The 11,121-nt window shown below is 34.9% G+C and overlaps 1 protein-coding gene across 4 annotated transcripts; it reads left to right on the top strand.

Annotated features, from left to right (window-relative positions):
- Positions 1–9,110: 9,110 nt before the first annotated feature.
- Positions 9,111–10,553, top strand: LOC103428750 (protein SOB FIVE-LIKE 5-like). Of its 4 annotated transcripts, none has more exons than XM_008366874.4 (4): positions 9,111–9,868; positions 9,960–10,049; positions 10,166–10,220; positions 10,350–10,553. In XM_008366874.4, the coding sequence occupies exons 1-4, from the start codon at positions 9,515–9,517 to the stop codon at positions 10,376–10,378; spliced, it is 528 nt and encodes a 175-aa protein (XP_008365096.3). In that variant the 5' UTR covers positions 9,111–9,514; the 3' UTR covers positions 10,379–10,553. The 4 variants fall into 4 exon arrangements, with proteins under 4 accessions (XP_008365096.3, XP_008365095.3, XP_070683234.1 ...); XM_008366873.4 differs by having other exon boundaries at positions 9,262–9,868; positions 10,145–10,220; XM_070827133.1 differs by having other exon boundaries at positions 9,341–9,868; positions 10,334–10,553.
- Positions 10,554–11,121: the final 568 nt, after the last annotated feature.

Genomic DNA, 11,121 nt, shown 5'->3' with positions numbered 1-11,121 from the left:
TCTCCATGTCTCTTAAGCTCTCTATAATGCAGGAATTGTTTTCGGTTCTTCAGGAAATTAAGGTCCATAATTAGCATGGAAGTGATTTCCGCACACCGATTAAAGTAGAACAATTGTGAGCGGAAATCATTTTCGATTTAATATTCAATGAAAATAAGTACTGGTTTGGTACTGATGTGCTTTTATAAAAAGTGGGTATATAAAAAAACTAAGCTTAAAAAGGTGTTTGGTAAACATTTAAAAACAGCTTAGCTTCACAGTTTTGGGTGAAAAAAAAACTGAAAACGTGAAACAGTAAAAATGAGTTTATTCTCACAGCATAGCAAAAATAGTTTTTTTTCTTCAAAGTACAGCAATACCAAACCAGCCCTAAATCTTATTGTTAGAATCATAATGAAATTACCTCTCAAGCTATTCTATTAAAAAATTTCATTAAACAAAATCGTTTTTCAGTTTTGAAATTATCAAGTTTAAAAACCATGTCCTATGTGTTGAATATATCACTGCAAACTCATCTATGCCAGCTCATCAAAATAGTTGTAAAGGATTGGATGATGTAATAGTTAGTTGGAAGAGTTAATTAGTTCTCTAGTCAGCTATATATAGATATTGTAAACAGATAGTAAAATCAGTTCTTTGAGTTTAATACAAAAGCTTCATTCATTCAATCTCAAACTGGGAAACCTAGTTGAGATTGAGAGGGGATGTTGAATATATCACTGCAAACTCATCTATGCCAGCTCATCAAAACAGTTGTAAAGGATTGGAGGATGTAATAGTTAGTTGGAAGAGTTAATTAGTTCTCTAGTCAGCTATATATAGATATTGTAAACAGATAGTAAAATTAGTTCTTTGAGTTTAATACAAAAGCTTCATTAATTTCTTTCTCACATTTCTCTTCTCTCTGTGAAACTTCATTTCTTAATTTTATAATTGTTCATCTCTGTTACTTCTCCAATGTAGTTAACACTATGAACAAAATCTAAAACTTGAAACTTTGTTTAACCAAATACTAATTACCCCCCAAAAATACAAAGGAAAACTAATGAAAATGGCTTGAAAGCTTTGAGTTTTAACGATAAGGACAAAATAAAGGGTAAAATGAATAGTACCAAGATTGTGTAAAAATATGGTTTTTCGATAAAATGAACAGTACCGGGAGCTTTTCGTTAAAGTTCCTAAAATAAAAAGGTGTGCCACCTAGCTCTCTTCCTAGCACTCTAACCTCTCTTTGACTTTCCACCTTCTTTGTAAACCCCCCCCCCCCCTTTTTACAACTAGCCATAAGTTTCGTGTCATACTGGACATTATGATCAAGGATTACTCTATCAACCACCGTCTACTTCAAAGATCCCACATGAAATATTTTTCAAATATAAAAGTTCAGTAGCTTCCCCTGAATTAGTGAATTAGGCAGGATTCTTTTGTACATAATAACAAAGCAAAAAGCGAGTCAATTTCCATAAATTCATCGTAAATGTGAAATACTTATATAAATAAAATACAAATCAAAATGTGGGAGAGAAAAAAGATGCAGAGTCGTTTGTTTGCTTGGTTAGTTAAACATGGGTTAGTTCATAGATTTTTGGGCTTCGATTACCAAGGAATAGAAACTTTACAAATAAAACCGAAGGATTGGCATTCAATTGCTATCATTTTATAACCACAACTACAAAAAACTAGCAAAACAAATGGCCCAAAACGGTGGCGGCAACAATGACAATGACAATGGTGGGGGCGGTGGTAATAATAATAGAAACAGTGGTGGTGTAAACAACAATAATGGTGGTGGCCGTTGTATGGCAACACCAACAATAATAATGGTGGTTGGTGGCGATGGCAACAACAATAACAATAATGGTGGTGGTAGTGGCTGCTGTGGTAACAATAACAACAGTAATGGTGGTGGCCGTGGTGGTAATGGTAGTAATCATGGTGATTGTCATACGATGAGAGAGTCAGAGACAATGTTTCATACAACATGTTGTAGGGGAGTTCCTCTCGTATGCTAGATGTTTCTCATTTTAGATGATGCTCTTCTGAACCAGGAAAAATCGAAGCACTTTTCGCTTCTTCCTACACCGATCATCGCAGCTCTTTACTGTGTCTTATTCGGCTGTGTTGATAAGTTTCTTGTTTCCTTAAACATCTGTTTACCAATGTGTTTCAGAACAAAATTCGTATTAGGACTTCTCTTTCTTCATGGGAACTTCAGTACCACAATACTTCCGAGAATATATTAATCTGTGTATACCCTCCCGAATAAATGGATCTAACTGAACTTCACGCTCCAGATTTTTGATAATTCAATCAATCTTTCTTGGGCGAAGGGGAGGATATCTGGATCGCGGAAGAGAATGAGAAAATACCATATGATCCTAGGTCCGACCATGCTCAAAGCGGTCCTAGACGGGTGAGAAAATACATTTTTGATCACTGTGCTGTTCCTCGCTTTCAATTTTAGTAACCGCGGTTCTATTTTTGTCGATTCAGTCACTGTACTTGATTCCGTTTGCAAATCAAATCCAAATGCTAACTAGCTTCCGCCTTATTTTTTTTTTCGGTTCATTTACTTTCAGTTAGAGGACATGGTGAATGTGGTCTTCATGTTGCACACAACGGTAGCTGCTCTAGTTGCCCTATCTTGGACTGTTCACTGTCGTGCGACAATGATGCATCTCGAAAAGAAAGCGGCTTAAATTGGTGGGGGAAGTTCGTTTTATGAGGTTCAGATGTTAGGAATAATGAGTTCTATAAACTGCCATGCAGATTGGATAAGTTCTTCCCATCCTTTTGAGTCCATAAAACTACTGCTTAAAATAAAAACAAAGTGAAAAATGCATTCAAATATCGGGATACTCTCTCTGTACAACGTCTATAGAGCCGAACAGTTGAAATGACTGCTCAGTTTTGTAATCAAAATTTGGGACTCAATACTTTTGATGTAGCAATTTTTGGTTAGCGACAGCAACTTATAAATAACAAAATGATTGTCATTGTAATGTTTTGATCCAATAATACAATAATATGTATAGTTAAACTTACATATAACAACGCATGATTGGATAGAAATGTTGAGTGACGGGGAACACATTCCAAACTTTTTCTTGGTTACCTGTCAAGGTTTTCCATGTCATGATTTGTGGCAGGAGCTTCAGACAATTGACAATTTGACACGCAATATTTGCTGAGCTGGTGTATATATCAGATGGACCTGGCTTTTTTGCCGTCTTACTTCCCATACATTCTCATCCTCTCTTATTTGTGCGATCACGATTAAGTCACGTAAACATTTTATATTACTATTGTTTTTTGTCTTATTATCTTTATTAAAAAAATTAATATAAAATGCTGACGTGATTTAACCGTAACTGCACAAAATAAAAAATGATAAAAGTGTATGAAAAGTGGGAAAGCAGAGAAGCCGGGTCCTTATCAGACAGCAGGACTTGCAAATTGCTATGGTTGTCAGGATTGATGACTTGGGAGCCAGATAATATGTTAGGTATGGAAAGGTCTTTTCTGGCCCTTTTGTGTTTGTTTTGGGGTTTTTTTTCCATTTTCTTAGTTTGGATGTTGAAAATTGTTGAAAGCCAAATCAAGGACTAGTTTTAAGAAAACATGTCTTACCACTTGTATATTTTTTTTGTGTCTAATTTCACATCACATGATTAAGTTTTGGACGAGATAGACATAAATGGTTGTACAATCTAAGATAACAAGAATATCTCCTGATTATCATATATAATGATAATTTTATGGTTAATTTATCCTTGATTATTAACTGTTGACATAATGTTAATAATCAATTTATAACATATCGGAAGACAACATTTCCATAGCACAACATTTCAACATGTTATCACTGCACTACAAACATAACCAATACAAATATCGATACAACAAAGGAAAAACATCATTCACAAAGAACTTCTAGTTAGTTATTGAACCCACGTATATCTTCTTGTGTATATCTTTCTCACGGCGAAATGGATCAAATTTTGTAACGAGAGAAATAAATACAAAAGCACATGCAACTTTAACCTGGTTTAGGAGAAGTACTAGTCGTATCAAGTTACAGAGATTTCCACACATGCAAAGGCTAGAGGGATTTGTTTGAAACTTGCAATGAGTTCTGTGATGTGTGTCCCTTCAGGTGCCCAAAAACAAGTCCATGGTCCCCTGAAACCCCCCACAAAAGAAATTAAAGGGAAAAAAAAAAAACAAAATGGACAAATTGTTGGGGATCAAATGGAAATTGCATTCATAATCTGGCCACAAAGACCTAAGTGCTAGTTCGGTACGTAAGATTGAAGGTACACAAAAGATGGAGTACTCTTTAGCAAACTTATGACTCTATTAGAAGTTTGATCTATAGTCATGGATTTGGAGACCTCGACAAAAAAATTATGAATTAGAAGGGACAAGTTTTATTCATGCCTAATACCTAATCCCTTCAAAATGAAACATTCACCTTTACCTCACTCGTACTTTATATTATATGAGTTATCCAATTCAACCTCAAAATAAAAAATTATTTACCTCTACCTTTCACACATACCTTGAATTATAGGAGTTATCAAATCCAAACTAAACCCTAAACCTTGGTCCTAGGCACCGAACGAGCCCTAATACATGATCTTGAAAAGGGTTAATCAACCACATTTAGAATACAAGATCTTCCTCGAGCCACAACCGCAGTTAGAAATAGCCAATACAAATTTGATGCTAAAAATCCCCAAAATCCAATCATTTCTTTCACTATCATTAGCAAGCCAAATTAAATTGGTGGGGGCAGAGACGTAAAAATTAGGGCTCGTTTAGAAGTGCTTTTAAAATGCCTAAAAGCACTTTTGATGAAAATGTTTTTAGGATATATCCTTAGTAAAAATGCAAATGAATTCTAAAAAAGCACTTGAAGTGCTTCATGCAAGAAACACATAACTAGTGCTTTAAATGCTTTTAGAACTCAAAAGCATTTTCGTTAAAAGCGATTTTAGTCATTTTAAAAGCATTTTGAAACAAACTCTTAATCAAAAGAGGAAACAGTTCTTCCTCGCTACTCTTTGATTTTGGTCAAAAAGGCCAAAGATATGGGCGGTTTTGTTACCATTCTTCTCCAGAAAGACAAAATCCAAGAGAGGGGGAGGTTTGACTATCATTTTGGACAGAAGGAGAGCCTTCAGAGTGTTTGATTTATGATGTGTGTGTGTGTGTGTGTGTGTGTAATGTCGGTGGCGTATATCTATACAAAATACCAGCGTGGGGCGGCTATTGCTATGGCTAAACTAGCAACTATGCATTGTTTGACATTTTCATATGTTGTAGGGAACCATGTGAGGATATGTACCGAACAATTGTTCATATCGGAAAGATATGAAGCTTTACAAGAGCTTATCAATGGGTAAGACTTCTGAGTCTCGCTCAATTTGTTGGCTTTGAGTCTCCATAACTTGCTCGTTGAAGCTAAACCTACTCTTTAGTGCCAAGAACATGTTGCGGGACCCTTTGCAATGTTCAAAAACTTTGCAAGTGGAGTTGAGTTACTCCCCCATTTCGTTCAGTGGGTAAAACTTTTGAATTTCTCGCTTAGTGGTTGGCTTGAGTCTCCATTGTCGCGCGTTGGGGCTAAACTACTTCAGCGCTCAGAGCATGTTGTTGGAACTCAAACATTGACCTAGCATATATTGTATATGCAGGGAATGTATGCTATTGAGATTTTGAAGGATTTTAATTCAAATGATTCTAAGGGTATTCAATTAGGATTTTAAGTGATTTTCTGGTAGAGTAGCATATCCATTTTTCTAACAGAAGATAAACCATGAATTAATATAATCAATTCCATTTCGTAAGAAAATAATGAAAGTTAATGGCATAAATCTTATTCTCACCTAGCAAAAGTGGTAAAAAGTAGTAGGATATACATGCTTGACAATTTCTTAAACGACCTATTAATTCGACACGTACGAAAACAACGGGTTTCAGATCAACATGTTAACGAGTCAAGTCGTTATCGGGTAACCCGTTAACGTTTTCGATCGTTATCGAGTCTCTGTTAAGGACTCGATAAGATATCGTTATTAGATTATCTGTTAAGATAACGAATTTAATACAATACGACCTATTAAAAAAAACACAAAAATGACATGAATATGACAAACACAACCCTTTTATTAGGCCTCGTCACCCCAATTATATTCAACAAGCACAAGGAAATTTTTGAGGTGGAAATTGAAGGCATTGGACCCTATAAAACAAGGATGGGAAAAAGGCCAAAACCCCAATTGATCATAGACTGTTTTCGTACAAAAATTGTGGAGGATAAATTAAGGTCGGTCCACTAGCAGTGAAAGGGGCAGGAAATAGATGCTCTCCGGATTTCTTTCATTAAGGTTATTAGATCAAGTGATTCAAGCTTTTAAAATTTCATTTAACGACCTATCTGTTTTGATCTCTTAAAAAATATAATAATTTTTTGCCATGATGAAATTTCAAAATCTCAAATCACTTAATCCGATAACTTTGGTGAAAGAGATCCGGAAAGAATCTCTTTCCAAAATGGCATGTGCTCATCTGAAATTTGGATCCTTCTAAATAGTCACATTTCATAGTCATTGATATGTCACATTGATCACCACTTTTGATTTTCCATCATAGATGGGAATTGTAACTTCACATGATCCCATTTAATATGTTTTGGCAAACCTTTTTTTTGATGTTCAACCCTTTATTCGGTCATAGGAATTAAAAATTCTAATGTCTGATTATTCATACCAACTCACCTGTACGATTTTATGTACAAAATAACAACCTTCTTTGTTTAACTCAAACCAACCTCACACTAGTCATACCTAGTCATTTACGACAGGTGAACACAAGAACTTCTCATTTATTATTCGATCATTTGCTTATAATTTCGAGACTTTTCACATAAATAAGGGTGAGAATTGTAGAGTTAAAATAGACATTTAGAAAATGATGATCTTTGAACTAAAATTAATCTAAGGGTGGAAATATTGGAAGTTCAGTACAAATATGTGTGACATATTATTGTCTCTAAAAAATGGGGACAACTGATGGTATATGTGTAACATATTATTGATTTTTTTGTTTTGTTCTTACATTATTTTGAAACCAGAAAATGTGTTGGCCAATGGGCATTATTACACATCAGCAGGGCCCCAACAAGATAGAATCCGTATTCTCTTTGTGAGAATTAAGAGAATTCGTGAATCGTGTTTGTTCATCGTACATTGTGGGGTCATTTTTTGCTAGGTACTGTTTGTATTTAATTTTAAATAAATTTTTTTAAATAATTTATAATCACACGATGTACGATGAACAGACACTATACACGAATTTTCAGGATCCTCACAATAGGATTCTCATTCAACAAGATACATATTATTGGATGTATATTCAACAAGATTTTCTAGCAAATATTCACTTCTGCTTCTTCCCAAATTGATTAATTATTTGGGCTTTTCTAAAATTATTTTATTAAATCATGGAGAATTAGTGTCAAGCACCAAAAGAGTCAAATCAAATGAAATGAAATGTAGGTCAAAAACCAAAAGAGTCAAGGATACTTTTGTTATACACATAAAAAGAAAATTGTCGACTGATTTAAGCGACCTCTAAACCAACATGGGGTCAAGAAATTTTTTAATTTCAATTTCCTCTCTTTGCTAGATTCTCTAGCAAAAACCATCTAGGGACAAGTTATATATTTTACCGTAGTGACAAAAAGTAATATTACCTATGCATCTTGGTGCGGATGTGATTTTCTTCAATCATCATCACCCATAACATTCAACAATTTAACCCATTAAAACTATCGTTTGTCAAAATATATATGTTTTTTTTTTCACTCCTCTTCAATATTTCCCAATGTTGGTTTGTAATGCAAAGAAATTGAAGTTTGGGCTCGTTTAACATCTAAGATTGAAGTGAGTTGAATAATTCAATATATTCAAGCTATTTTGACAAAAAGAAATGAATAAATTTTGTCTAATTTAAGAGTTTAAAATGAATTGTTCATGACAAAAACTTCTAATCCTAACAAAATGATTGAATATAACATCTTGTAATTTAAAGAAATGGCAGAGAGTTCCACTTGAAGAATCTCCTTAACATTTCTCTGTAATTTATCCCCTCTATTCCCTCCAAAATAAAAAAATAAAAAATACTCTCCTCTACATTTATGTCTTGAGAAGGATTTTCTCGTACATTTTTCCTCAATGTGTGAAAATCACCTTTTTATGATTTACTTCAACACACCTCGAAGCTTATAAGTTACCCATTTCAAACAAATTATGAACACTAAACGAGCCCTCGGAGTCTTGGATAAAACTTGTGAGTTATCCAATTTGATTCAGTCTTACAACACCACCAAACATGGTAAAAATTATGAAATATTATATACAAAAGTAAGTGATCACCACTATTCTAAAAAGACGGTTGGTCACTGCTTTGATTAATCCCTATGCGTTTGACAATTAAGAAAGGGCTCCTAGATCTGTGTAGATGCTCGCCTAGCCCTCCCAGACTTGACTAGGTGCCCGCCTAGGTCGCTACTCTCATAGTCTCACTTAGACAACAAATAGATAACTTTCATTTGCTTTTTATTTTTTTAATAAATTGTAATTGAAATATTTGTTGAATACTTAGATGAACACACATTTTATGCTTGTTCTCCATGCTTTAATTATGTTATAATATTTTATAATTTATAAGTCATTTTATTTTGTAATTTATGTATCTCAGTGTAATTATATATTTTTTAAGTATAAGCAAGTACTTATTTATACGATTATGTAAAAAATTTATCTAAATTCGCATAGGCCACGTCTAATTACTTAGGAGTTAGGCCCCAGCTCTTTTAAAATCTTGGTGGTCACTATCTAATTTACTTTAACTATTTGTTCGACACTTCACGTCCATAGAGTAGTGGTTAGGAAGGAAGGTTTAGGCTTATAGGATAAGGGGGAAAAAAGCGAAAAAAAAGAGTAAATAGTTATGGATCTCTTCTCTCTTTTGATCAAAAGTGGAAACAAGCTGTTTATTGCTAAAATTGCACACAAAATTACAACCACTTCCCTTCCCACAACTATTTACCAATTGCCATCGTTTCCTCTCTTCCTCCCCCTAACCCCACCCCACCTCCCACACCAGCACCACCACCCCACAGCCAACTGGCAAATTTGATTCATCCACAAAGAGATAAAATAACAAGGCCAAAAGATAGAGCAAAGGACAAATGTAGCATAGGATTTGAATATTTGTTTGGTTTCTTTCCTCCCTCCCTCTGACTCGTATTTATATAGACAACCACAACAGCAATAACATTGAGAAAAGGAAAAGGAAGAAAGGGGAATTGCCATAGCAGCAGCTAATTGCACTACTGCAAAATACACACTTTCTTCGTTTTTTGGAGCCCCAATAACAACACTCTGTTGGAAATAGCGGCTCGAAATTAAGTGTGAAAGTCCGTTTCGGGTCGAGGAGAGTGGAGATGAATATATCACCATCACAATGCAATAGTGGGTGTGAATCTGGATGGACAAGTTACCTAGATGAGTCCTCCTATCTTTCTCAAAGTCAGTTCCAAAAACCTGGGGGTTTTGCTGATTATGTGGAGACAAAAGAAGAAGAAGAAGAAGATCTGTCGATGGTGTCCGATGCTTCTTCTGGACCTCCACATTACCACGAATTCGATGAAGACTGCGTGTACGAAAACAGGTCTTCCTTTTCGGTTTCGTGGGGTTCCAAGTTGGGAAAGAAGAGCAAGAAGAAAAGCAAAGGAAGTGGCAGCCGAGAACAACACCTTGATGACACTGCTAGCTCCCCAGTCCTCAACTACTCCAAGGCAAAAAAAATATCATAGAAACATATTTCACAAATGTATATCTTTGTTTTTCGGGTCCATGTATTTACATGAATGTGTTCTTATTTTACAGAAGAAGTTAAGTGTTAATTTCCCAAAGGATGAATCTTCAATGCAGAATGTATTGGATTACTCTGAGGGTTTTTCTGCAACAAATATAAAGGTTCTTTCTTTTGTTCTTTCCTGATTCGGTTTTTTCGGTTTTTTTAGCTACTTCTGTTCTCTCAAGAGCGTGCTGCAAATTCTGATTTCTTACAGGGAAAATCTGTATTGCTGCAGCACTTTGGTTTCTTCAAGTCATCTCTAGCCAAAAGTCCAGCTTCACAAAAACCAGGTAAAACCGAAAACCGATCATTTCTTCTGCATCACTCTTCCTTATCTCTCGCTTCCCTTGCATATATTTCTCTTATATCTCTAACAAAAAAATAAAAACTAAAAATGAAATAGTTATCAATGAGCGCAGGTGATTTCCAAGGCGGAAGTTGGGAGTGATATAAGACGATGACAGGAATGAAGTATCTCATTTCATCTGCTGCAGTTGTCGAAATAAGAGATTGGGAAATAAACAATGTAAAAGATAAAAGGCAATTAGATCCCATGGGATCTTGTTCCTTGCTTTTTTTGCTACCTTCTTTCCAATCAATTCCATTTTATTTCTTCTTGTCAACGCAGTAGGAAACAACCTTAGGAACACAAAAAATATTAGTAAATTTTCGGCCTTTGATCTCTCATTTCTCCCACGTATTCCTTTTTTTTTTCTTCAAAAAAATCTCGACGGTATAAGTGGAATTTTATTGATAACAAAAAAGAAGTTACACTTAGTCAATGGGATCAAAATCGGTTGATTGGAGAGTAGAAATAACACTAGAAGAGTCACTTTCCAACCAAAGACAATGTCAACCCCTCTGATAAGCAATCTGTACACCAATAATAATTGCTGATAATTCTGTAAAGAAAGCGTTGCGATAACTAATCCTTAGGCAAAAACCACCAAGAAGTTGACCATGGAAATCCCTGAAAACTCCTCAACAAGCAATAGGACTAAGACTACCATCTGTATTAAGTTTAATCCTAAGAAACCAAGGATGATACCAAAACACATGAAAAATAATTGGCACCTTGCGAGGGGTAGGTCGGATACCCAGAGAAGAAATGATAGAAGTGTCAAAACCCTGAGAGTAAAACTAGGAATAAAATTCCCACCATGAACAATCCCAGAATTGATAGGCATGCAA

The sequence above is a fragment of the Malus domestica genome, chromosome 08, assembly GCF_042453785.1.
Source record: "Malus domestica chromosome 08, GDT2T_hap1".
NCBI classification, from domain to species: domain Eukaryota; kingdom Viridiplantae; phylum Streptophyta; class Magnoliopsida; order Rosales; family Rosaceae; genus Malus; species Malus domestica.
Note: the sequence above shows the minus strand (reverse complement) of the source record. Positions and strands in the feature narration are given on the sequence as shown.

Coding starts and splice junctions, on each gene's coding strand:
- LOC103428750 (XM_008366873.4), top strand. CDS start 9,515: ATGAATATATCACCATCACAATGCAATAGTGGGTGTGAATCTGGATGG. Junction 9,869..9,959: donor CAGTCCTCAACTACTCCAAG/GCAAAAAAAATA, acceptor CTTATTTTACAG/AAGAAGTTAAGTGTTAATTT. Junction 10,050..10,144: donor TTTCTGCAACAAATATAAAG/GTTCTTTCTTTT, acceptor GATTTCTTACAG/GGAAAATCTGTATTGCTGCA.